The sequence below is a fragment of the Bombus fervidus genome, chromosome 7 (genome assembly GCF_041682495.2).
Source record: "Bombus fervidus isolate BK054 chromosome 7, iyBomFerv1, whole genome shotgun sequence".
In the NCBI taxonomy this organism is placed as follows: domain Eukaryota; kingdom Metazoa; phylum Arthropoda; class Insecta; order Hymenoptera; family Apidae; genus Bombus; species Bombus fervidus.
In genome coordinates this window covers 6,529,283-6,555,308 of record NC_091523.1, presented here as the reverse complement: position 1 = coordinate 6,555,308, position 26,026 = coordinate 6,529,283, and the positions used below count along the sequence as shown (strand labels likewise).

Genomic DNA, 26,026 nt, shown 5'->3' with positions numbered 1-26,026 from the left:
TAAAAAATATAGACATACATATAGAAACATAAAAAGTAAGAACTTAATTTCCAAGTTACATGGTTACTATGTAGGATTAACTGAAAAATTGCTATCATTTTCGCGACAAAAATAATCGTGCGGAGTGCGCAAATTACGGAATCGACGAACGCTATGAATTCGCGGAAATCGGGGACGCAAAGCGAAAGGCGGTAGATGAATAAAAAATTTTGCACGTGTACCCTTATTGAAGGCCATCCAGTTTCCTCACTGTTTTACTCTCTCCTGTTCTCCTTCTCTTTTTATCCACGATGCAACCCCTCTGCAATAATCCGTTTGTAGAGCTCCCAGTTGACCTTCATTCGTACGGGAAGTTGCCATTGACGAATGTCTGTATTGTAATGCCACCACTTTGCTTTTGCCCGGGTGTTGAGTGTTGGATGCGAATCCACGAACGTTCAGATACGATACCTACGATATGTCACAGCTGTTCCCCTCGTGAAATATCGTGAGCATATTCGTCATGAGTCAAAATTACCGTTACGTTTCTTTTATCCTGAGCCATGTGCATTGACGACTTAAGCTTATCCATTTAATGGAAAAGATCACACGGCTAAACTCGAGCTCATCGAATTCGATGGATTTTCGCGGAAGACTCAGAAATGTCGGACTATCGCCGGAAGGATTTTTTACACTTTCACGACTAAATATTTAGATCTAAAGGATAAGTTACGTCCTTTCTCTTAAGTCTAGAAGTGAGAATATGATATAATAATTGATAATTTACGTAATTTGGTAGGTTGATAAATTACACAATCAACTGCGATGATTAGAGTGTTTAAAGTTTTACAGATTTATATGAAATTGTTTAAAAGAGCGTAATTATACATATATTATCTAAATTTCATTTTGAAGTGACTTTCAAACTAAGTAGGTAAGTATATGTGGTGAAGGTAAAAATAAGCATATTCTGAGTATTTTATCCTCCTTATACCTATGAGTATATGCATAATAAAATTCAGTAGAAGAAAATGTATATACACGTCCATATATGCGCTATATACGTTATACGTATATACATGCACATGTATATGTTTATTCATTTATTCATTTATGATATATTACGAGAGTTATAGCCGCAATTGGATTATGCATGTTTCTTGAAGCGATTATCAGTATTGTTTCATAGTCGTACGTGGTGCGACGAAATCTGAGGTCAAAGCAGTCGGGGTAACCGGTCGAGGGGAGACGAGAAGTCATGCCAAGGCTCTATAGCTTTAGTTCGGTGCAGGCACGTGCACCGACGTTCACAGTAATCGGGTCATCGCCTGCATCGATCGCGTCGTCAACCGGTACGAGCGAACACGTGTAATTCATAGCCAAATCATACTACACACGTTAGTTTCCTCAGTAAAACCGGTGATTCTGCATTTTTCCTTGTTCTTACCTCCAAACTATACTAAGATCTGTCGTTTCTTAAAATGCATTTCAAATTATTCATGATAATGATAATATATTTGTTAAAGAATTAAGTAGAATTTTCTCAGCGACTTTTTCGCGTACTTCTAGATAGTAAATGACAAAGCAAAATACCTTGCAAGAATTAATGTTACCATGTAATTACAAATTCATTCGATTAATTAAGCCAATACTAATAATGTTGATACGTGTAACTCGATGATTCACATGTTCGTATCTTTATCGCGTTTAGGTGTCTTTATTTTAAATCGTTCCACGTACTTTCACATGTGTAAACATTGTAAGGTACTTGCTTTACATTGAGCATTACACAGGTGCGCACGTGCCTTCTGAGGTCAAGGTGCAACACACCGACCTGGCGGGTATTATTAGACGTCTGAAACAAGTGAAAGTCTTCTTGGTCCTTCGTTTATAAATAATTCCCTGATTGCAATGTGAGACGATGTTTCCACGCCAATGACAGACCTGGCATTAAATTATGCCTCATTAATCTTATAACCAGACGAGGATGTGATTTTTAAGGCTGTTACTTTTCATTTAAGCATATTTTATCACACTTTTCGTCTCTTATAGAGCTGCAATTTAAATATTGAATATGTTGTCGCTCAGTTTTATGTTATCAAAACTGTTTTTACTAATAATAGCTTTTTAAAATTTATACTAATGATAAACTACTGAGGACATTTTGTACAATGCAACTCAAACATACTTATCGCAGATGAATCATAATTCAAACATTAGTACTATTGTATTGAAATTTTTTAACAAATCTGTTATACAAGTCACATGGATTAGTCATCGATGAAAGAAAGTACTTTCACGCAACAAAGCGCATCATCGATGCGTATGTGGGTCATCGATCGTTCTCTGTTCGTTAAATTACGCAGATGACTAGTAGTAGGTATCGGTACATATCGCTGACAGAGCAATTATCACAATCAATAGACTGTAACGCATTTAATGTACATAGTAAGAAACGTAACAAAAATTACATAACAAAACGTAGTTTTGCGAAAACGTGGATGTTTTCATGAATGGCTTAAATACAACGAACATTCATAAAAATTGTTCCATCGGTTTAGAAGACAAACAAAGTTAAATAAAAATTTTCAGACAAGATATTTGTATTTTTGTAATACATACATATACGTATGTACATATGTATAATATATTTATTCACAAGTATAGCAATAGAAATTGCAATTATAATACAATCTTGTTATAAAGAATGTCATCAAAGATGACAAATCATTGGAACCCGAGAATATACTTTTATAATTTTATTCTCTCTCTCTCTCTCTTGAAATATGTACTCTATTTCTAGTCTTGTTCTATTCCTTCTGATTTCAGATCTTTCATCATAAAATGGCTCCGACTGTTTACTTGTCGGAACTACCAGTTGTAAGAACATCGACAATTCCATGCTCGCGACGAAGACAAAGGGTTCGTAACGGGGCCATAGCAAAGCAGCAGAGGCTAGAATTCAGACGATTGGAAACGAATGAGTCTTCTCGTGACGATACATCTTTAACGCCACCGGAAAGTCCTCTATGGGATCCAGAGAGTCCCAGTGTCTCTTGTGCCCCGATCATTGTCACTTCTTCCTCTCCGAACGTTTCGGCTAGAGTTCCAGCGGACATAAAGGAACACTGGAAGGTGTTCCTAGCGAGACGGAAAGGTGTGCCTTTTAGTGTAATTGACGGTAAATGGATAATATAGAAAAAGAGTAGTTTTTGTAGTGAAAGTTTTATTATAAAGTGAAGTGATCTTTTATTTGCGTCATTCTTTCGGGGAATAATAATTTTAAATATTTCTAATATTTCCCAAAGGGACTCCAAGTAATGATTTATCTATATCGAATATGAATTTACTCATCCAATAGAAATTGTAGAAAGGAGAATTTTTATTTAATTTTGGGATCATTGAGAAAGAAATTTGTGAATTGCAGAAATTATTATATATCGTTAAGTGTAGAAAATTTGTTGAAAATACAAGCTACTCTAAAATATATTATCATAAATCGCAGGTCTTTTAGATATCGTTGTACGTACGATGGCTTTGATTCGACGAAACAACATCCTTCAAGAAAGAGTGAATGCTTTGCGTGCAGAGACTCGAGATTTCATTCATTCGGTGTTGAATAATCCCGAAAACAAATGCATACAACAGAGATTGGACGCAATAGACTGCAAGGAAGCGGATGTGTCCTCGTCGACAGAGGAAACCATAGCAAGACCGTCCCTTCCGCCTACGCCGGACTCGACGAATTCTTCGTCGAATGATATCACATCGACCTGTGATGGCAGCGAAAACACTTCTGAACGATTCTCCAACGACGAATCATAATATTTGAGAATCATGCGCAAACGAAAAATATCAAGTTCGAAGCAAAATCAAACGGAATAAGATGTTGATTAGTTACTTGATTTGAGTAGCCTAAGTCGCTTTGTCGGTACACATACTATAGCAATCGAACGATTAATACGATCGCTTCTTAATCGAACAAGATGAGAAATGAAAGTTTTACTGATGATGATACGAATGAAGTTGAATCGATGAATTTCTTAAAGTTTGTTTTTTTAATCGGTTTACATATAAAATGATCGATATCTAATTTATATTGAATTTATATTATCTTTGTATTTTAGACATGTTAAGCATTTAAAGATTGATCCACACGAGGATTATAATTTTCGTTCATTTTATCTTATACATCTCAGTTATCAAAAATTCTATCGACCGATAAAGACTACCTATATTGTAGATTAGAATTCAAAAAGTAAAACTTCAAAATATAAATGATTCTTTAATGAAAGAAAGATTACATAGAATTGTACGTAATGTATATTATAACGAACTCAAAAGAAATTGTTCTGTTAAACAAAGATCGAGTTCTCCAAGATAATTTTTTTTTCTTTTTTTTTTTTCTTTTTTTTTTTTCTACTTCAGAAATTACATTTCTAATTCGTAAGCTCTCATTTCTCGTTTTACGAAGTAGTCGTAAAAAAATCTACATTATCAATGAAAGATATGCAGTTCCTTATTATCGACCGTTCTTTTACCTCTTATTATCTGTACCATTTAGTTGCACTTTAAGAAAAAGATTTAATTATTCGACACAAGGTAAAATACGAAAAATGCAATATTTTCAATATTAAGGGAAAGAAAAGATCTCAGCCACATTTTTGATACAAAAGTTAGTTAAAGAAATCTACATGTCGACGAAGTAACTCAGAAATTGTAAAATGATATAATGTTACAAGATCTATGTAACATATAACGTAGAATTATTACTATTACTAGATACTTATTAACATTTTCAATGCTACATTCAAAAAAGGACGTTGCGGTATATAAATAAAATTGCAGGACTGCTTTACATTTTAATTTTAGTATTCAAGTTTTATGCGTAAAGCTTTTCTAGACAAACTTGCGTTAAAACTAGAATAAATTAGAATTAAAAAAATAAAAAAAGCAAATGAAAATGCCCTGCAAATTTGGTGGCTGTGAAATTTGTATTCGCGTCTGTAATTCTGCCTTTTTCTCTCGTTTTTCTGTGCAACAATTTCGCGATTAATTAAATTAGAAATTGCTCGTCTTTCTCGAACAAAATCGCGGCATTGTCTGAAGAAGATCGTGCGATCGTTAACGGAAGTGTCCATATTCAATCGGCGAATATACTTTTAAGAAATCTACAATCGTATCGTATAGAATTAAGTGATAAAAGCTTTTTAATCTAGGAAGAGTAGATTTTCTAAACTCGTTTCATATTAAACTAAATTTGTTTCATTGGTCAACCTATGTTTCACTTACATACTTACATACTTAATTGATACTGCGTCAAAAAGGTATTTGCGAATTAAGTGTATCGTAAAATAAACGCCCATTTTTTATTCATTTCAACTACTATCATACGAACAATGTCGTTGTTCAAAATGTAAAAACTTATTGCGATAAATATTAATTTAAAAAAAATAATCAAAAAATATTCACAGTATTTCTAAGAAGAGAAATATTTCTTCTTTTAAACTTCGTTTATGTTGATAATATAACAAGCACAAGTTAGAAACATATAGTATACATTGATCTGCTTGATGTTAAATACCTGTAATCTTTTCCCCCATGCAAGAAAATTAGCAGTGTTAGCACGCATAGTAACCATTAACTAACCTTCTTAAGAGAGGTTTGTCTAATAGTTTTCAAATAACGTACCTCTTCGTTTATCGATTATATATGAGTGATATATATATATATATATATATACATACATATGTTATATGTATATATATTTTGACATATTTCATAAGAGTCGAACTTAAAAGCAATGTTAATTGTACTGATTCGTTAAAATCAAGTTGTGATCGTCTACTAATCATAGTATTTTGAAAATGTGGTTCATGTGAAATCTTATACTAAGTTCTTCTGACTTGGGTTTCTTGTTTTAGCGTCCATATTATCATGAGCATTTTTCTGGCATCACATTTTTCAAAAGAGGGGAGAGATTTACTTATAATTCTTCCATGAAAATCTACTAATTAGTCATAATAATTTCAATTCAGACTCTTCTCATCTTCATCTTCGATAACTTTAAATTCTCACACTGTCAGACTGCATATATTACGAAGAATCCGATTTAATTGCTCTTCCAACTGTATATAAACAGAAACGAACAAAAAAATCGCGATTTTCCCAAAGTACGAAAAATTATATTTACGCGAAAGATGTTTACTAATTTAAATAAAAGTAAACCTTTAGAACAGAATCATGACGGAAAGCTATATGTACTAATAACAAACTTGTACATTTATTTTGAAATTAGTACATTTTTTAAAAGAAATATTTTCTAGCTTAATTGAAATGATCGAATCAGAAATTATTCGAAGACCGAATTAGGGTTACAACTCATGTTTTTGCTCGGTACATTGTACCGTATGCATTAACACGTATCTCGCAATGTTTCCAACTTTATACCTATATAGATTGTCTCCTTGTATGGGATCGATAAAAATCTAACGCTAAAAAATGATAAAATGATGCAACATATCGTATCGATGAAACGAAAGTCCCTATAAAATGTGTATCAGTATTGAAAATAATATGCAAAACGAAAAAAAGGAAACAAGTTTTAACACCGATTATTCAATGACAGATCCAATCGACAAAAAAGTCACATAATTATCAACTTTTTTGCATTTCAATATTAAATTGCATTTCGATTAGAACATTCGTGAAAAGAAAAAAGATCTTATCCGAATAATCTAGCAGTTTTCATTTAAACCGAATATCGACCACCGTTTAAACGTATCTATTAAATCACAAAAATCGTGCCTAAAAAGTATATGAATCATGTATGCTGTTCTCCAGTTGCTAAAGCAATATACCTAGTTGTAATTTATTCTGCTTAAGCTTTATTCTAATTGTTACATACGAATTAGATCGTGTCGCGTTTTTTGCGAAAACGTTCAATATAATTGTATATCTTTATAAAGGTAAATTATAATACGATAGAGAATAGTGTAGATTACAAATTATGTGCTCAACAATAATAATTTGATGATTTTCAACAGAGGCGTAGCATTAGACAGTACTAGGTCAATCAGTAAGAAACTGCTCATTGTTTTAACTTTAAATTTCGTAAATGCGACTAACCACTCAAATGAAAAAGCAATTCTTTGAATATCAAACGTAAAATATATACATATGTATAGGGTATGTCCTGCTTAACTGGAAACGGTCAAATATTTGAAAAATATGAGTGATACGAAAAAATGTTTCAGACAAAAATTGTATGGTATCGAGGGTGACATATTGTGCTTTTATCTATTCGACCTTGAAACATCCTGTAAAAGTGATATTAACATTTTTATATAGATGCCTCTATTTTTTATTACTTTTGCATTATTCTTATTATCTTTTATTATCCTTGTAGTTGACATCTAGACTAACTTTTTTCAAAACTCGTATTTTTTGCACCGTCCACTATTGAGATATGAATTTTAAAATTCGCCGTGCCATCAGTATTAGCGCTAACCGATGTGTACACCACAGCATAAGACGCATAAAGATATTTCTTATGATGCTAAGAAACACAAGGCTATAGTTTTCTAATGTTTCAAAAATAGCTAGATAGTTGCGAACAGTCATTTTTCGGTAATTCTTTGTATTGCTCAGCCGAATCTGAAAGTTTAAATTTCGATAGTGGATGGTGCGAAAGACACAAGTTTCTACTATTTTAAAAACGTCTGAATATCAGCTACAAGAATATGTATAATAAAAAATTAAGGCATCGATCTAAAAATTTTAATGCCAGCCTTACAGGACTTTTCAAGATCCTCGCAAGGTCAAACAGATAAAAGTATAATATATCTCCCTCAATACCATACAACTTCATTCTGAAACATTTTTTCGTATCATTCCAGATATTTGAACGGTTCCAGTTAAACAGAACATATTGTATTGTAACTTACAGAAAAGTAGAAGCGCGAATGAATATACAGAATTTTGTTTGTTCGCATATCTCTGTTTTTGCATAGCATATCAAATTCTTTTCGTTTAGGATATTATAGTAATACATAGCAATAAGAATCAACCAAATCAAATTAACAATCGTAGGGAAATGTAAAGATAATCAATAATAATAACTAGTTAGGATATACCTAGTTAGATATTTCCGCCTTTTGTAATGATATATGTAAAACACATTAAAAAAATTTTAATTTTAAATTATTAATAAATTATTAGATATACATTGAAATGATCTTAAATTCTTAAAAGCGCATCTGCTAAATTACTGTTTTAAACGTTTTTCACAAAAAGATTTGAATCCTCTATGTGATCACGTTCGATTCCACATCGTTAATAGATACTAGCTTGCATAAAATAAACATTTAACTACTATAATTAATTAAATAGTGTTAAATTTATATCAATGATACCATATACAATTACAATTATCACATAAAAAGTAATGAAATCACAAATTCATTATTAACTTTCACACATAAAAATCATTTTTATCATTCGATTATTATTGCTCATTACAATATCCTTAGCTACTATTTCCAGCAATAAATAAAAAATTTTGTTCTTATATCTAGAAGTATCCATTTCAACTTAAAGAATAATATATAATAATATATAATAAGTGCTTTTTTTAAAGCATTTCATGTAGAAAAATTATAATACAAGCAATTATTTATTTATTTATTTATTTATTTATTTATTTAGGTTAGGTTGAATTAAATACATTATGTTCATTATATTTGCAGTATTATCTGTTTTTCTGTATAATGAAAAAATAAATGATAATTTGAATAAATAAGGATTTCATTGCTTATTAATGGTAAATATAGGATTTCTGTTCCATTCTAACAACAATTACGTACAAGGGGATATACTACACTGATCAACATGGTATACATACATATATTATAAACGAGATTCAATAAAACAATCATTCAAATACATTTATAAAAATTAACATATATATCTCTTTAGAAATACAATTTTCGTACATTATATAATATACCATTTAATGGTTTATAAAAAGTTACTGATATAATTAGTAACTAATATTAGTATATGTATGCACCATCCCAATGTAATATTTACAAAAATGTTTTATTACATGTATTGTAAATATTATACATTAATGCGCTTCTGGTGATTGCGATAGAAGAACTATAAGAACCAAAAACTGAAGTAATGCCTGTAAAAAATTAGAAAACATATAAAACAAACTTTTGTTAGCAATTACAATAAATATATTTATCAATAAGTATGAACTATTTAATGTTTAATTTGATATTAATTTCAATTACCTTTTATTGAAACTATAGTACTTCTAAATTAAAGTGTTCCTACTTACCATATAAATTAGTACTAAAATCCTTGCAAGAGGATACCTTCTTAAAAATACTCCTGTACGAATACTAATAGCATCTAACAATGAATAAGCTCGTTTTACTCTTCTAGTAACTCCAGTATCAAATGGAGTTTCTATCAAAAATGTGGGTACTTGAGCTTTAGCGTCATCTGTATCGTTTATGCTATTATACGAAACGTTACGTCGACTATTCCTAAATTCATGCTGTAAAGAAAATATCTCATTATATTTAGCTTAAAATTGTTAATATCGTTATATTTAACTAAAGAATGTTCTCCTTATATTTGGCTCGGATGAAAGCACTTTCTATTAATTAACTTACTTCTATTTTTTCTAATTGTAATCTTAAAGCATTTCTTTCAGTCGTTAAAATTTCTAATGCTTGTTGTTTTGAAACCAATGTTTGCGTCAGAGATGTCAATCTTGATTCTACTTTGCTGCTTGGTGTCGAAGCTGCGGATAATTGCACCCTAAGCCGAGCGATTTCAGAATCACTTTTTTGTAGTTGTGTAGTATAATTATTACGTTGACGAATTAATTCATCCTTTAATGATCTTATTTCCTACAATAATGATTAGTATTAATCGATTTCACTAAATATAACATATATAAAAGATAAAAATATATTAATTTACATCTGAATGTAATCTTGCATCTTCTTCTGCATCTAATCTTCTACGCCTTTCTGTAGCAAGAATTTCTTGAGCTTGTATATTTGCTTCAGCAGATTTTTGTCTCATTTTTTCCAATTTTACATCAGCATTCATTAATTCTTCACGTACTATCCTTAATTGCTCAGAACTTTGTTGATTTTCTTCTCTGAGTATATCACGTTCTTGTCTGCCATATGATAAAATGTATATTGAAAAGACCTTGTTAAATATTTATCCATCTTACATTTTAAATTTATATTTACCTCAGTTGGTTTAGTTCCATAATTGTTATATCATCCATCCCTGTAGACTCATTGCACCTTAATTCTGCTATTAATTTGTCTTTTTCTTGCAATGTCTTGAAAGCTCTAGCTTTATGTTGTTCTAAATCAGATCTAGTGGAGTTTAATTCTAATCTACTTCTTTCTAAAGCTGATTGTGATTGTATTACTTGCTTAGATAATTGTACTTTTTCTGTATATAAAGACTGCAATTTTTCATTTAGAACTATGATTTCTTTTTGATGATCTGTTTCTTGTTTTCCAAGTAGTTCATTCCTTTCTTCTAAGTTTCTTTCTACTTCTTTCAAATACTTTCTTATATACTTATTGTGAGATGAATTCATCAATTTATCTATTTCTGTATTTTCTTGTTTCACATCATACTCGTATCCTTGTTTTATATTATCAGACTTTTCCATAACAGTAGGATCTGAAATAAATTTGAAAATCTATTAAATTTTAAAATTGATGTAAATTAAATAAATTCAAAGTGTAAATTTACCATTATTCAAAACAATACCAGAAGTTTGATTTTCCATTATTCCATTATTTAGGGTATTTATTATTACATTTTTACAAAAATTAGCATTGTCTACATTCACATCATCATGATTAAGATTATCTGGCATCTCTACAGATGTATGGACAAAACTAGGACTAGAACGGCCACTATGAATTGATAAGTCCGATACAGAATCTGTAGTATCTGTTGGATGTTCAACCATGAGCGATGAAGGTGTTGATGGTGACATTGAAACTTCTGCTGCATTATTTTTTGGACTTGAATCTAATGTATTTAAGAAAGTTAGAAGCTCTTCGTCTTTAGACATAACAGAATTTGTAGTCAATGATGAAAGATTTGGTATTGAACGAACATAAGGAAATTCTTTTAATGATTCTGTATGTGTAGAAGGTTTCAAAATTGTATCATCTTGTGTGTTAACACTGAAATATATCAAAGGGATTGTTGTACGTTAGTTAACAATTATTGATGCATATAAAGATTAATATAGATAATAATAAAAAATAACAGAAATTAATTTATTTTTAATTAAGTAAAATTTTAATAAACTTCAATTATGCATTTTCTAAATTTTTAGTAATTAATACTTTTTACCATGACTCAGAAGAAATCCATGTAACATGTGTCAACTGAGATTGGGGTAACTCATATTTGTCTTTATTTAAAACAGCCGCGGTGTTTTTATCTATTTTATTTAATAAATTTTCTGCCTTATCAGCAAGACCTGACAACCATGCCATTTTCATATAAAAACGAAAATATACACTTATTATAACTTTAATGACGTTTAACACTTGACAAACTTCATATCCTCGAAACTTAACCTAAAAAAACAAAATATCCATACATACATACATATATATCTATACCCATCATTCAATCAGTTCACTTTATTATAATTTTTTAACATTTATTAAGCGATTCTTTTATTTTGATACTGTAATTCTTTAAATTTCTTAATTCAATTAACGAAAAGTATCCTAATGATTTAATAAATATTAATTATTATTTTATTAAACATAAAAATGATTTATGTTGTTATAAATAAAAAAATGAAATTAGAGAGTGATTACTTTTAGAACTTTCTGATAAATCTGTTAGATATACTACAGTCGTACATTTAATATTTCAATATATGTCATATACTTGAACTAGGTATATATATGTACTTACATGACTTTTTATAGATGTTTAATCATAACTCAGTTCATTGATAATAACCAGCTACTTGGAAAATAAAAAATATTAAATTGGAATGATTATACGTATATTTAATCATTATGCTTAAAGAATTATATGTAACAAAGCAAGAAGAAACAGTAGCTACTGAAATTTCTAAAAAATACTAATCTTCAAAAATTATGAATATTATAAATAATATAAGTTTAGTTGCTAATAAAAGTAATGACCCAACTTAGTGGTTCATGTGACTTAAAGTCACATTATATAAACCAGAATTAATAAAAAATATAAGAAATTATTATAAATATATATTCCACATAAAATTATAAATAAAACATATCAAATCTATAAATTAATCTAAATCAAACCCAAATAAAATTTACATATGAATTTTATATTACGAATGAAAAAAGTCACTTATGCATAATTTAGTATTAGTTCTCAATGACATTTATTCAACTTAAAAGATTATGTTTATTTTATTTATATAATTATTTCAACAGCTTTTGGATATTTTCATAACTTTTTTACAATGAACTAGTCCACATTACTAATAGTACTTTTATTTTCTCTGATTCAATTTATAAAATTTTAAGCCTTTGCAGAAAGACTTTCAAGATCCTTGATACACTGCAGGAGATTAGCTTTCTCCTGTTCGGGTGTAATAGCTTTTAATACACTATTTGTAATCCATTGTACCATGTGTTTTTGAGCAATTCTACGATCTATATTATCTATTTGGGCATGATAATCCAGGACTTTTTTAACCTGTAAGGAAAATATACACAAAAAAATATGCTATGTAACAAGTGTTATATTATATAATTAGCTTCTTTATTTGTCTTAATGTTAATATTAAAAAAAATACAGTAAATAATACAAATTTATTAAAATTTATATAAAAATACGTAAAAATAAGCATGTTACCTCTGTGTAAACAGTTGCCAGATTTTCCCTATAACTAGCTTCTAACTGCATCATAATATTTTGCTTTTTTATATCATAGATCATCAATTGTCCTTCTGTACGCCACTTTTCCTTTTCCAAATTATCAATTGCAGCTTTATGTTCTTCTATAGATTCATTTTTAGAAGAATTAAGATTATCTTCCATTTCATCAATCTTTTTATCTAGGAATGTTGCAACTTTGGGTCCAACTTTATATGAAGCATATAGAATAATAGAAAGCAAACAAACTCCACTATAATATTCATGTTCTAGAATATACCACTCCTTGGATAATAAGTATGTTGAAAAAGTTGTTAAAAATACATATGGACCTAAATACAAATTAAAACTTACATTTTATAATCTTATAATTAAAAATTACATCTTAAATTAAAGAAGTGGATGAGTATGTTACAAATTATCAATTTACCTGTTGCACCAGTTTTAGGGTAGAAAAAATGAAACCATTCATCTGGGATGAATCCAAACCTAACTGGAGGTGCTTCGATAGGACGCTTTGGACGTGGTATATTAGATGAGGTAACTGCAGTTGTTTGGATTCCACAAGAAGCTACAGCTTTCAGTTGTGAAGAAACTGTAAAATAAATTATATAGATAAAAGAATACAAAAGTGCAGAAATATATTCCACCTACTACTTAAAATTAAATATTAACTAAAAAACTGATTACAATTCATACTGTCAAATATGAATGTATTTTACAATTTATGCAACATATTGCTTGAAACATTATTATAACAATAAAATTAGTATAATGATATTTTAGAAGTAAAATATCATACAAGTGATATTACATTATTACATAATGGCAATAAAATAATCGATATAAATTTGACAATAAAAGAAATATTATACGGAAATGATATAAAATTAATAATACATGAAATCTTTTACAAAACAACAATTGTAATTTATTATATTTAGAATTTTATCTTACTATTACGGAAATTTAATCTTGACAACATTCTGTCTCCCTAATTGTCACGGAAGAATCCAGGACAGCTTATACGAATCCACGAAGTTAGCTGCACAGTAGTTTCTGAAGCATTTAATAGATAGAGCAATCTGTCATCTAATATAGTAACAAATTAATCGTACATTGTGCATAGTAAAATTTTCATAAAATATTATTATAATACTGTGCACATTTTATTGTATAGATATGGATTGAAATTATTTAGAATATTATAAATTCATTATTAATAAGTCCCTATATCATGTTTTTAATTGAAAACAGTATTTTAGAATGCTTATAATTTACAAATTTTGTAAACTCCTTAATAAAAATTACTGTGGTTTTTTTTTTTAAATTATGCAAATTTCTTTTTAAAAAGTAAATTTTTTTTCAGTAACCAATATGCAATTTCAATGTACAAGTTTATATGATATAAATAGACACTTTCGAAAAATACATATTTAACATTTATGTTTTAAAGCAGCATTTTTAATTTTGTTTGCTCTATAATACTACTTTTAAATTACCTTTAGTTTCTCGTATTACATGTATTAAATTATTTATATATGAAAAAGAACTAATTTGTAATTTGCTATAAATATTGAATTTTATATATAACTGTATTTAAATATGTTTAGTCGTTACATACGTATATGTTAATTATTAAATTATACATAATAATATTATATATTAGTGATTTATTTTTAACTTCAGAAATTTTTCTATAATAAATAATAAATGTAAATATAAATGTACTGATTAAGTAATGTAAAATAAGGAATTTACTAGAATTAGAATGAAGCATAAACATTAATTTGGAAAGTAAAAAGTAACAAAAAATAACATTTAAATAACGCCATAGGGCTATCGCGTGAACTTACCTTTAGTACAATTATGCGAAGTTGACTCAATGATCGTATCTAGAAACAGTCGTCTATAGTGAAACTTGAGTGACACTAATCGACAATTAATGATTACAGCCGCAGCAATCAAGTCTTATTTACATTTACTATAGAAATATCCGGTATAAACCAAGAACGAAATTTAAACTGATCGACTATGTACGCAGATGAAAAATTGTACATTTGTCCAATCATGTAATCGCCAAAAGTGACCGGATAAAGGAAGGCATTAACTCGGAAGACAGATAAACGCTTTGTAAACTGGCTTTAAAATATTTATTATTATTAATAATTAATAGTTCGAATTTCTTAATACAATTTCTTGTTATCTTTCCCTCGACAACTTTCGTGTAATCCTTCTCAGGACTTGAGCTGCAACTTTAGATTATTTATTAACGCATGAACTACCAATCCAAATTTCTTGATATTTCTTGATAAATAAAGTTAATAAATTATATGTATAAATCTCTAAAAGCATGTTACGCTATCGCGTGAACGTATCTTGTCTTACATATAGCTTTAGTAATCTAAAAAGATTGGCATGTATACTTGCAATGTTGTTAACCACGTACAAATGTTTTACAATTTTTTAAATAGAATGTATGTGGAAACTATCCAGAGGTTCGATATGTAGTACGGCGATGAAAAAATTAGAACTTGGAGATTCCGAAGTTTGGAATCAAGCAAATCCGAAGTATCACAAGATCGTTGCTACATGCAAATGTAACAACCAACAATACGTTAGCTAACTTTGCACTCACACGCATGTGCTATAATGGCTTCCAATCTGGTTTTACTTTTGTCAATTAATACGTAAACAGGCACTGTACAAAACTACTTGTAAAAATTATTACAGCGGTTTTACAAATAAAAGCTACTCATTAGTTATTATAGTTAGTTAGTTATTTTAGTAAAACGAAAGATTTTTATTTGAATATTTCCACTATTTCGACGAGCAGTGCAGGTCAGCGTTCCGCGAGTACCAACCCACGTTCTCGTTTCTCGAAAATCACCATAAATCTGTAACAAATAGTTATAAAATGTAAAATTAATAATTATTACTCTTTATTCTTGCCGTATTATTTTACAAGTATGGCTCTACTAAATACGACACGCTATTGTTTAGGAAACGTTGTAAATACACGTAAGAGCATATTATAATTCTATTAATTATACAATGGATTAATAAATTTTACTAAAAACTACTTTTTAAACTATCTACATATAAATTATAATTTTAGCTTAGTACTTTGAACTGCTCATACTAACAGGTGTTTTTTTTTTAAGAATGTTGAGCTACAATATATGACTTTTTTAGGAATTCAATACGCTTATAAAATGAATTATTCTAATATCAAAAGTCTTGATAAATATAAGACTTTAGCAATATCAGTACCCAAAAAATGGATTTATATGGTACAGTTAAATAGACCTGAAAAGCTTAATGCGCTAAATGATACTATGTGGAGGTATATATTTCTATTAAATCTTAATTTAGTTACATCTGAGGTTTGATATATTTAATTTGGTGATTGTACAGAGAATTTAAGATTTGTTTCGATCAACTAGCTACAGAACCAGAATGCAGAGTAATAATTTTGTCAGGTGCTGGTAAAACATTCTGTGCAGGTATTATATTTCATTTTATAAATATTCAATACAGCTGAAAAAGAATTTAATACCAGATAAATGTTCTAGGTATTGACCTACAAGATGTAATGAAATTTGGTCAAGATTTGGCAAAACATGAAGATATTGCACGAAAATCCAAAATTGTACAATTACGGATCAAAGAGTATCAAGAAAGTTTTACTGCAATAGAAAAGGTTGTATGACTGTATTCAAAGTTAATTTTCAATTACTTATGCAGCGTTTATTAATATTTCTTTTCTCTCTTTTTTTAAAATTATCTTCTAGTGCCCAAAACCAGTGATTGCATCCATACATGGTGCATGCATTGGAGGTGGTGTTGATATGATATCTGCAGCAGATATTCGCTATTGTTCTTTAGATGCATGGTTTCAAATAAAGGAAGTTGCTTTTGGAATGGCTGCTGATGTTGGTACATTGCAAAGATTTCAAAAGATTATAGGTTCTGACAGTTTAGTAAGAGAACTTGTTTATACTGCAAGGAAATTTTCAGCTGCTGAAGCTTTACAACAAGGTTTTGTGAGTCGTTTACTTGATAATCAAGAGAGGTAAAAAAATGTTTATATTTTATACAAATAACAAAATAATGAGATCTTGATTCTTGCTATTTTTGAGAATAAATAATTCAGTTAAAGATATATCTTTTTCTTTTTAGTTTATTAAATAGCTCACTTGCACTTGCAGAAGAGATAGCAAATAAGAGTCCAGTTGCAGTGCAAGGTTCAAAATTAAGTTTAATTTATTCAAGAGATCATTCTGTACAGGAGGGTTTGAATCATATTGTAAGCTTCAATATTTCTCCACCTGCAATAACAATTATTTATATATATATTTATACATCTTTTCTAAATTATATTTTAACAGGCTATGTATAATCAAAGTATGCTTCTAAGTGAAGATTTTGTAGCTGCCGCTGTATCACAAGCTACCAAAGGTGATCTACCAATATTTTCTAACTTGTAAAATTTAAATTTTGTGATACGTATTATATATATAATAATATAGGCATACAAGGTAAAAGTTAACATGTTCTTTCAAAGAAAGAATAAGAAATATGTTTTATACTTTTATAATTATTTTAATACTAACACCTTTTTTTAATAAATTGTACTTCCTTTAATAAATTGTTAATTCAATAAATTATACAACTGTATTAATCAAATTAGTGTTAAACAAGTGTCTGGTAAGTTAATAAAAGACTGTCCAATCTAGGTTTTTTAGGCATGACTTCTAATTTAGCAGCATCCAATGCATCCACAATGGAATATACATTGATCTCATCAGGTATTTTTACCTATGTATAAAAAGTATAGAAGAATATTCTATATTTTATTTTAATTACATATTTTAATTTCAATTCATTTATATCTAAATTTGAATATAATAATTTCACCATTTTTTATGGTAGGTATTGTGTAATAAAATTATAAATATAATAGCATATATTAAAAAGTATCAATACATACGAGCAATAAGTTAATATAATGTTCATAATTAATTTTTCTTGTTTGTGGATCACATGCAATAGCCATCATGTTACTTATTTCTTCTTTTGAAAATGGTTCCCCAATTTCCATCATTGCTTTTTCTAGATCTTCTCGCATAATATATCCTCGATTTTCGGGATCTAATAATTGGAAAGCTTTTAATAAATCTTCTGGTTCTGCTGGTTTAAATCTAAATAGAAATTCAAAATTAATAGCTTTGAGATTATATATATAAGATATATATATATATCAAGAATGCAAATATCACAAGTCACAATTTTTTATTTTTAATAAAACTAAAATTTATAAGAAACTTACTTGCGTTCATTAATAGCTTTAGACATATATTCTAAAAACTTATCTAATGGCACACTATTGTTTACTACATCTTCTACTTCAACTTGTATTTCTTGTAATTCTGCTTCGGTGATAATACATCCTAATGCCCTAATAATGGTTCCCAAATCTCTAACGTCTATTTCACCAGTCTTTGCAGTATCAAATATATCAAATATTTCGCACAGTCTTTTTTCCAGCAATGTTGGTTCTAAAACTGGCACTATATAAAAAGTATGTGTTAGATATGAAAATATATGAAAAATGTATAACATTTAATTACAATAAGCAAACAGTATAAATTAAATAATAATAATAATAATAATAATAATACAATATATTACATTGCGCCATTATATTTTTGTATCTCTTACATAAAAGTTATATGGTAAACTATATTTTATTTACAGTCTTTTGTAAACATACATACATATATGAAATTAGCTTTCAATAATTGTTTGATCAATATAATGTTGCAGTACATACATTTTTACACACCTATACATTTTTATGTATGTGAAATCAACCTTCCCCTCTCATAGTAATGTATAATATTTTATGTACCTATAATCTATAAATTATACATACATCGTGCAGATTCAAATCTCGTTAATCGCCGTGACATAATACTTTGTCTAATAGATTCTCGACTTGGTTGAGTTGCAAGTTCCTGTACTGCTGATTCCATTGTATATTTTAAATTTTAATTCGAATTCGTTTTGAGAGTATACCAAGTTATAGAAATATAGAAAAGATTTTAAATGTACTTCAATCTTTATAAAAATTTATTGCCTAAATTAATATTGTATACGTTTCCTTGACAAAATAACTCGTGAATTTAGCAAGTTAAAAAACATTACATTCATGATCTGTACAAAATTCATTTAGTTAATGTATTTATATACACTCACATTCGTTATAATGAATTATATTTAAATTTCAACTATGTTTACAAAAATCTTAATTTAACCATGTATGTTTTATGAAAAGTATAAATATAAGTAATTATTATTATTTGGAGTAGGAAAACTATTCCCTCAGTTAAATTTTTCACCATTCAAGAACCAAATGGAAGAATCTTTAAAATATTCTTCTTTTGAAATGGTGAAAAGGCACTATCTTAAAAATGAGCCGTTTGTCGATCTATCTCCGTAAGATCTTCTATTATTTCTTGTACACGTGTTCCAATCTTTTTTGCTACGTCTATCTTTTCATTGTTAGGTAAATAAAGATAACGCCAGACTAAGTCACCATCAATAATACCCCTTGCAGGATTACCTTGAGTTCGAATATGACTTTTATAAGTACTAAAAAAATAAAAAATAATGAATTGCAATAAATATTTATTATTTAAATGTTAATAAATAACCTTTTTTAATATAATAATTACCGATATGCTTTGGGATTTAAACCAGCAATGTGGCAAATGTGTGTTACCAGAACATTTTGTAACATAAGTAATCTTCTATATGTTTTTTCTGGTACAGGTAAGATATAACCAAGACCACCATCAAGTGATGCTAACAAAATAAAATTATTACAACTCTATTTAAATATTTAAGTGAAAAAATTTTTTAAGTTGAACTCACCATACATGGTAACGTGTCTTTTATCTGCACCAGAGAAATGCTTTTTATCATTTGCTGGATCTGAAACTCTGCATCTTATACGAAAAAATGTGTTTACTTTCTGTCCAAGATGAAAATCAGCTTTTCTAATTAATTTTTGTCCTCCAAGACTTTCTCGCGATTCTGGTTGATACATAAATAAAGCCATATTACTTTCACCATCAGCCACAAGAAATCCTAAATTAGTATTGTCAATTAAGTATTCAATAGTATAAACTTCAGCTGGCCTGAAATCCTGAGAAAGATATTCTCTTAAAAATTTCCCTACTGAAGAAATACAAAATTACAAAAATACTTGTACTTACTCTACTGACAAGAGATAATGTTCTATATTCTTCTTGAAATCTTAATAAACTAATAGATTTATATACATCAGCTATTAAAATTAAGCTTTTAATGCTTAACATTTGATGAATGTAAATTTGTGTATCTATGAAAGCAACCCCAACAAGATCATTATCTTTCAATTGCCAAATATAAATTTTTTGGCCAACTGCTGATACTAGAAAGCCAGATACTTGTGTAATTGCAGTAATCGGACCTTTTTGTTCTTTTGCATAAATTTGTTTGAATCTATTTTTTGTTAAAGGTTGACCAGGTTCAGGTACAACTTCAATTATATCAAATATAAGTATCTATAAAATAAATCTCTAAATAAAATCCAATATATATTTAATGCATTTCATATAAAAGTAAAATTCACCCTTCCTCTGCTTGTAATATCTTCACCATAATTATAATTTGTTCCCAATACTATGTAACCTTTTAAACCAGATCGTGTACCTTCATAAGCTAGAGAAACGTTCTTTAAACAAGTAACATGTTCCCACTGATCAAGTTCAATTTTAGTATTAGGAATAGTTTCCCACGAAACAGGTGAAAACAACACTATTGAAAATTGTTCTTGTGAAGGGTAAATAAATCGTTCTGGTCGTTCTTCTTCTGTAAATTCCTTAAAAATAATAACAAAAGTTATTTTTATTTTCGCGATTTTATTTTGGATGTTATGCTTTTATCTATACCTTATCTTCACCATTGAATCTATAATAACTTTTAAGTGGTTCAGCTATACTTGTTATGACACAGTAAGTTTTACTTTCAAGATGATATGTAACAAAATGTGGTGTACATCGTAATGGTACTTTTCTAACAGGCCATGGAGCATCATATGATAAATGAGTTGGTAAAACACATATTCTCAATTCTTCCTAAAATTAAGATATAAAATGTACACCTACACTAACTTAATTTTAGTAATTATAATAGATAATAATTATTAATCCTAATAATAAAAAATATAAATTATATTAATCTGAATAATGATACCTTTCTATTGAAATATAGAAATCCTTGTGGACAATTTATATTATTAAAAGGTGCAAATGAGGTAACAGGACCATCAATACCCATTGGATGAGTACGTAATTCACCACGTCCTGTAAGAAATATCCAATGAGGATAATCACTGCAAATAAATACACCATTGTATCCAGCGATATTACTAAAATAACGCATCATGCAATGTCGAGTTTCATTCATCATAGGTATATCCTCATCCCTTGGTTTTGGCCTATGAAAGAAATTAATAATTACAACTCATGAAAATAAAAACACTACAATTAAAAAATATATATACCTTAACTGTCCTGGTATTATACCATGATCTAATTTTTTAAATCTTAATTTTAAATGACCTTTTGGATATCTATATGCTTGATAAATCTGAAGTTCAGAATCAAGTCGTACTAACAGCATTGGTCTATTTCCATGATGACCCAATGCTACTATTAAAATTTCTCGCACCTAATTATGTGTTATTTAATCAATTCATAGTTAATTAATTAATTATATTTTCTATTTAATTTTATGTGTATGTTAAAGTATAATATTAAATTCAATTAGATTATTTACAATACCTGCATTTCAGGATTAGGAATTTCATTTACAGGCGTTGTTTGTAATGTTGTAGATTCCATACTATCATGTAACACATATTGTCCATATCCGAAATTGCGGATAAGATAGGATAAGCGTAAATCAGGAAGAGAATAAATTTCTAGCGTTCCGCTGTCTCTATATACTAATAACCAATATGTTGGTTTTATCTCTTGTAAATGTTTTTGCCACCTATATATGTCAAGAATATTTAAATCTATATTTTATTTTATATATTTAAATTTATATTTTAATATGAAAAGAATATAATATACTGAATTGAATATTTTAAATATGTTATGTAATAATATGTATATGTACATGTATTTAATATAATATTAGTAAATAACTTTGAATTGAAATAAACTTACCAAGGAGTTCTTTTAGATATCCCTTCAGATGTTTTAGTATGTGATGGTGCAGGCATTTGGAAAGCTGGTGCATCACCATACAGTAGATCATCTTCATTATCAATATTAGCAACAATAGGTGGTTCTTCTATATTATGTTCTTCTTCAGGTGCTTCATCTTCTACATTTTCAGGTAATTGTGTTGTAAATATTCCGCTAACGTCTCTATAAGCACATAATGCTTCTATTTGAGGACGCTAAAATTTGGATAAAATAAGAGTTAATCAAATACTACAATAGAACAATAGTAAACACATAATGGCATTATAAACTTACGAATAATAAATTGGCTGCTTGAGCATGCAATTTTGCAGTTCCGCGCCCTTCTCTCAGAGTCAATAACATGACTTGTCCATCTTCGGAAAGTAATGTCACATAAGGATCTGCACAGCTTGCATGTACAATTGGACATCCAAGATCTATGGGCATGTGTTGAATCTGTAATTGTGATATGAATGTTTATATTTAAGTATAATTGGAATAACATTGTATGTACCTGTTCAATTCCTTGTAGAAGACGTACACCCATTTGAGTAACTTGCACTATGTATCTATTTGCACCAAGATTTCCAGCAAATATTGTACTTCCTTGTGTACTGAATCCACTTTGATCTACTTCATTAATTTCTTGACCAGTTTGCAGTATCTAAATATAAGATATTTTAATCTTAAACAATATATTACTATATTTAGAAACTCAAAATTATGGTTACATAGAAAATATAGTACCATTGTTGAATCTTCTTGACTTAGAATTAAAAAAGCATGGCTTCCTTCTGCTTCCGGTCTTATTTGTTCATCGTTATTTAATGTACCAATAACAGTCCACATATCTTCACAACCTGGCAATTCAAATGTAGTAACAACCTGTTTTAAATGTAAACAGTATTTTTATCATATCTTGTAAAATATTTGAATTTAAATAATTCACAAATTATTCAAAGTATAAAACAATTATTTACTTGAGGCCGAATAGAACGTTGAAGGACACAAAGCGCCCCATTTTTACCATATCCAGAAGTTGTAACAAGTTCAACATCAGGATCTTGATTATGTGAAAATTCTTCTGATAGAAAAGCTGGTTCACCCATAGATATGTTGCCACATGGACCAATATTTAACAAACTATCACAAACCTGCAAGAATTTAAGTGTATGTTTGTAATACTTTATTGTTTTCAATCAGTTATTTGTCATAATATATAAAAATACTTCAAATATATATGATGTGATCTGGATGGAAGTATGCGTTTCTCTCTCGCTTCCATACACTTCTAATTCTTCTGGATCTTTTATATCTAATACATCAGATGCCATCCAATCTCCTATGAAATCTTGTTTTATTTTTTTTGCTGGAGTTTCTTCAGTTTCATTTTCTTCAAGTATTATTTCGTTCTCATTCGTATTTTGTAAATTTTCTGTTTCTTTTTCAGTAAATCTTAATAACAGTGAGTTACCAAGACGTGATCCCAAAAACAGATAATTATCTTCACACATGCACACCTAAGATTTATGATATTTTATACAGGGAAAGATGTTTTTATATAAAGTACATAAAATTAAATTAAATTACGTTATGCTTACACATGATGTTAAAACACTTGCTGCAGCTTTGTCGAAATGGAAACCTCTTACTGAACGCATACTATCCGCAAATAAGGATAACACATACAATTCTCCACTTTTTAATGAAATGACTAAACGATCTGAAGATATAAATGCAACTTGTGAACCTTCTAAGCTTATTTTTACTCCTTCTTGTGATTCTATAATAGTAAGAAGATATTAATAAATATTAATAAAATATTAATAAATTTAACTGTATTTTGAAATATATATTATTTAATACCAACTTAATGGAAAATTTGTACTGGTTTCTGCTAGACTATTTAGGGATACTCCATAAGGTGGTATACTTTGATTTAAATAAATAAGAGAATTGACTGCCATAACTAAAGTACCACCAAGTGGTTTCTTCACTGGTACTGCTTGATAGCAATCAAATGGTAAATTTGACACAGACCAAATTATAGGGTGCACTCTTTGTTGAATATTTAATGATATTGCAACCATAGCACAAGTATCTTGTCTAACTGCAATACGTCTAAAATTTTACATTATATTTATTATTTTATTAAAAGTTGAATCAAACAAGTTCAATTAAACATATTTAAAATCTTACCCAGAAAATGTCCTTACTGGTTCATATAATATTAATAATGTTGGTTCATAATAACCATGTAAGAATTGTAAATCTATTATATTATCCATTTTCTCTTCTAAGCTTTTTAGTACAATCATATATGATGATAATATAGGAGTTTTATTGGATAACGCTTTTGAATTATCTAATAAATCTCCATCATCAAGACTTGGATCCTTCTTGAAAGGTAAGACAACTAATTTTCTACCATATATTAACATTACTGCACATCTACCTTCAGGATCTACTCTAACTATAGGAATATGGTGATGATTTGTCCACCCATCCTAAAAAAATGATACAAATAATTATGTCATGTTTTGGATTTGCAATTTATCTTTTATTTTAAAACATATATGTTTTAAATATTTTTAAATATTACAATGTTAATTACCCGTATTTCTTCTTCTTCAAAGTAATGTAGAGATACTGTTCTAAGGTCATGTGTATCTTGATCATACTCTACAACTGATAATTTTGCATCACGAAAGCTTAACAAAAGAGAATCTCTTTGAGATCCAACAAGAGTTACAGCTTGCATTGACATTATGTTTCCGTGTAAAGTATATTGAGATAAACATTCTAATTTCATTTTCGGTGGACGCGATTCTAAAAAAAGTAATATTTAACTACGCTATTTAATCTGTTTCTTTTCAAATAACAAATAATTAGTTGAATATACCTGTGTATTTTTCTTTCTTTGTTATATCCACATCCGGAATTAAACGAAATATTCTAATAATATTTGCGCCAGCTACTACGAGACATTTTTCTGAACGATTAAAGAAATAACACGTTATTGCGTGCTCTACTCCTGTAGCCGGATGAGTACTTTTACATATCGAATACATTTTGTTATGACATTACAAAATCATATTCTGTAAAGGTTAGTATACACAGTACAATGCTTCCTTTATTGTTGTATGAAGTATGTACTTACATATTTTGTATTCAGTATTACATGCTATTTGATATAACGTACCACTACTCAAATACAAAATGCACTACTTCCAATTTATAACTAGTTGCATGTAACTATTATGAACTGGTATAGACCTGTGGTTCCCTCTAACGTGAATATCTTGTATGATAATAGGGTAAATTCTAACACTGCGAATTTAACTATATAGCAGCGTAGCCGAGGCAACGAACAAAAATTATTTAATAAATTTATTGATTAAATGTCAAAATTATTTATCAGTAACAACTGTGATCATTTTCAAATTTCGCATTTATTTTCGTGACCGTGGGAAAAAACATTTACCAAGACATAAATTGTTCGCTTTCTAATACTGTAAACCCCAATCAAATTAATGTTTATTAACATTAGTTAATAAGAATTTGTCTTATTGAACAACAAATAAATTGGCTACTCACAAATAAATGGGCTACTCTGCAACCTAAAAACAGAGAGAATCGTTAGAACGTTGAACAGTTAGAACTGTCACACTGAGCTCAGAGTTTAAATAAATTTTATTAAAGCGCAAATCTTTGTTAAAGTAGTCAATCTATTATAAATATTCATTTTTAAATATAAATTATTTTTCAAGTTAATCTTCCTCGTTGTGTAT

At 28.7% G+C, this 26,026-nt stretch overlaps 6 protein-coding genes and 1 long non-coding RNA gene across 10 annotated transcripts; 2 read left to right on the top strand and 5 right to left on the bottom strand.

The window, feature by feature from the left end:
* The first annotated feature begins 1,311 nt into the window (after nucleotides 1-1,311).
* LOC139989075 (uncharacterized) lies at nucleotides 1,312-7,338 on the top strand. The gene is made up of 3 exons (XM_072006994.1): nucleotides 1,312-1,331; nucleotides 2,809-3,136; nucleotides 3,485-7,338. The coding sequence occupies exons 2-3, from the start codon at nucleotides 2,824-2,826 to the stop codon at nucleotides 3,802-3,804; spliced, it is 633 nt and encodes a 210-aa protein (XP_071863095.1). The 5' UTR covers nucleotides 1,312-1,331; nucleotides 2,809-2,823; the 3' UTR covers nucleotides 3,805-7,338.
* Nucleotides 7,339-7,436: 98 nt separating this feature from the next.
* On the bottom strand, nucleotides 7,437-7,639 carry LOC139989078 (uncharacterized). The gene is made up of 2 exons (XR_011800259.1): nucleotides 7,515-7,639; nucleotides 7,437-7,484 (listed from the first exon to the last, which is right to left on the bottom strand). It is a non-coding gene; the product is annotated as an uncharacterized lncRNA (long non-coding RNA).
* Nucleotides 7,640-8,649: 1,010 nt separating this feature from the next.
* On the bottom strand, nucleotides 8,650-11,629 carry Golgin84 (golgin A5). Its single transcript, XM_072007699.1, has 7 exons — nucleotides 11,395-11,629; nucleotides 10,780-11,222; nucleotides 10,260-10,707; nucleotides 9,979-10,183; nucleotides 9,666-9,905; nucleotides 9,326-9,547; nucleotides 8,650-9,166 (listed from the first exon to the last, which is right to left on the bottom strand). The coding sequence occupies exons 1-7, from the start codon at nucleotides 11,544-11,546 to the stop codon at nucleotides 9,107-9,109; spliced, it is 1,770 nt and encodes a 589-aa protein (XP_071863800.1). The 5' UTR covers nucleotides 11,547-11,629; the 3' UTR covers nucleotides 8,650-9,106.
* A 780-nt stretch (nucleotides 11,630-12,409) lies between these two features.
* Atpsynb (ATP synthase subunit b, mitochondrial) lies at nucleotides 12,410-14,028 on the bottom strand. Its single transcript, XM_072007704.1, has 4 exons — nucleotides 13,888-14,028; nucleotides 13,361-13,525; nucleotides 12,910-13,262; nucleotides 12,410-12,750 (listed from the first exon to the last, which is right to left on the bottom strand). Exons 1-4 carry the CDS (start codon nucleotides 13,913-13,915, stop codon nucleotides 12,574-12,576), a joined length of 723 nt encoding a protein of 240 aa, XP_071863805.1. The 5' UTR covers nucleotides 13,916-14,028; the 3' UTR covers nucleotides 12,410-12,573.
* An 876-nt stretch (nucleotides 14,029-14,904) lies between these two features.
* LOC139989389 (delta(3,5)-Delta(2,4)-dienoyl-CoA isomerase, mitochondrial) lies at nucleotides 14,905-17,619 on the top strand. 3 transcript variants are annotated; one of them, XM_072007703.1, is made up of 7 exons: nucleotides 14,905-15,063; nucleotides 16,126-16,276; nucleotides 16,348-16,436; nucleotides 16,506-16,633; nucleotides 16,725-17,005; nucleotides 17,113-17,239; nucleotides 17,322-17,619. In XM_072007703.1, the coding sequence occupies exons 2-7, from the start codon at nucleotides 16,146-16,148 to the stop codon at nucleotides 17,418-17,420; spliced, it is 855 nt and encodes a 284-aa protein (XP_071863804.1). In that variant the 5' UTR covers nucleotides 14,905-15,063; nucleotides 16,126-16,145; the 3' UTR covers nucleotides 17,421-17,619. The 3 variants fall into 3 exon arrangements, with proteins under 3 accessions (XP_071863804.1, XP_071863803.1, XP_071863802.1); XM_072007702.1 differs by lacking the exon at nucleotides 14,905-15,063 and adding an exon at nucleotides 15,330-15,530; XM_072007701.1 differs by lacking the exon at nucleotides 14,905-15,063 and adding an exon at nucleotides 15,790-15,951.
* Nucleotides 17,133-18,968, bottom strand: LOC139989391 (dynein regulatory complex protein 8). Of its 2 annotated transcripts, none has more exons than XM_072007706.1 (4): nucleotides 18,869-18,968; nucleotides 18,263-18,503; nucleotides 17,924-18,134; nucleotides 17,133-17,261 (listed from the first exon to the last, which is right to left on the bottom strand). In XM_072007706.1, exons 1-4 carry the CDS (start codon nucleotides 18,966-18,968, stop codon nucleotides 17,247-17,249), a joined length of 567 nt encoding a protein of 188 aa, XP_071863807.1. In that variant the 3' UTR covers nucleotides 17,133-17,246. The 2 variants fall into 2 exon arrangements, with proteins under 2 accessions (XP_071863807.1, XP_071863806.1); XM_072007705.1 differs by lacking the exon at nucleotides 17,133-17,261 and adding an exon at nucleotides 17,626-17,751.
* On the bottom strand, nucleotides 18,621-25,388 carry Cpsf1 (cleavage and polyadenylation specificity factor subunit 1). Its single transcript, XM_072007698.1, has 20 exons — nucleotides 25,138-25,388; nucleotides 24,850-25,064; nucleotides 24,435-24,742; nucleotides 24,106-24,356; nucleotides 23,837-24,018; nucleotides 23,465-23,755; nucleotides 23,216-23,389; nucleotides 22,983-23,120; nucleotides 22,750-22,899; nucleotides 22,530-22,691; nucleotides 22,215-22,450; nucleotides 21,825-22,035; nucleotides 21,545-21,711; nucleotides 21,235-21,478; nucleotides 20,931-21,116; nucleotides 20,612-20,860; nucleotides 20,214-20,543; nucleotides 19,870-20,143; nucleotides 19,671-19,800; nucleotides 18,621-19,587 (listed from the first exon to the last, which is right to left on the bottom strand). The coding sequence occupies exons 1-20, from the start codon at nucleotides 25,304-25,306 to the stop codon at nucleotides 19,401-19,403; spliced, it is 4,254 nt and encodes a 1,417-aa protein (XP_071863799.1). The 5' UTR covers nucleotides 25,307-25,388; the 3' UTR covers nucleotides 18,621-19,400.
* Nucleotides 25,389-26,026: the final 638 nt, after the last annotated feature.

Bases quoted from the DNA above. Each gene is read 5' to 3' on its own strand.
- Atpsynb (XM_072007704.1), bottom strand. From the start codon at position 13,915: ATGTTGTCAAGATTAAATTTCCGTAATA. The intron at 13,526-13,887 runs GTAAGATAAAAT...TTTATTTTACAG, and splicing joins AAGATTAAATTTCCGTAATA to TTTCTTCACAACTGAAAGCT. The intron at 12,751-12,909 runs GTAACATGCTTA...TTTTCCTTACAG, and splicing joins TGGCAACTGTTTACACAGAG to GTTAAAAAAGTCCTGGATTA.
- LOC139989075 (XM_072006994.1), top strand. From the start codon at position 2,824: ATGGCTCCGACTGTTTACTTGTCGGAACTACCAGTTGTAAGAACATCG. The intron at 3,137-3,484 runs GTGTGCCTTTTA...CATAAATCGCAG, and splicing joins GTTCCTAGCGAGACGGAAAG to GTCTTTTAGATATCGTTGTA.
- Cpsf1 (XM_072007698.1), bottom strand. From the start codon at position 25,306: ATGTATTCGATATGTAAAAGTACTCATCCGGCTACAGGAGTAGAGCAC. The intron at 25,065-25,137 runs GTATATTCAACT...TACTTTTTTTAG, and splicing joins AAAGAAAGAAAAATACACAG to AATCGCGTCCACCGAAAATG. The intron at 20,861-20,930 runs GTATAGATAAAA...ATTATTTTTAAG, and splicing joins GATTCAATGGTGAAGATAAG to GAATTTACAGAAGAAGAACG.
- LOC139989391 (XM_072007705.1), bottom strand. From the start codon at position 18,968: ATGGAATCAGCAGTACAGGAACTTGCAACTCAACCAAGTCGAGAATCT. The intron at 18,504-18,868 runs GTATGTATAATT...CTTTTTATATAG, and splicing joins GAGATTTGAATCTGCACGAT to TGCCAGTTTTAGAACCAACA. The intron at 17,752-17,923 runs GTATGTATTGAT...TTTTATACATAG, and splicing joins ATTATATTAACTTATTGCTC to GTAAAAATACCTGATGAGAT.
- Golgin84 (XM_072007699.1), bottom strand. From the start codon at position 11,546: ATGAAAATGGCATGGTTGTCAGGTCTTGCTGATAAGGCAGAAAATTTA. The intron at 10,708-10,779 runs GTAAATTTACAC...AATTTATTTCAG, and splicing joins TGGTATTGTTTTGAATAATG to ATCCTACTGTTATGGAAAAG. The intron at 9,548-9,665 runs GTAAGTTAATTA...TTTTCTTTACAG, and splicing joins TACAATTAGAAAAAATAGAA to CATGAATTTAGGAATAGTCG.
- LOC139989389 (XM_072007701.1), top strand. From the start codon at position 15,900: ATGGCTCTACTAAATACGACACGCTATTGTTTAGGAAACGTTGTAAAT. The intron at 15,952-16,125 runs GTAAGAGCATAT...TGACTTTTTTAG, and splicing joins AGGAAACGTTGTAAATACAC to GAATTCAATACGCTTATAAA. The intron at 17,240-17,321 runs GTAAGCTTCAAT...ATATTTTAACAG, and splicing joins AGGAGGGTTTGAATCATATT to GCTATGTATAATCAAAGTAT.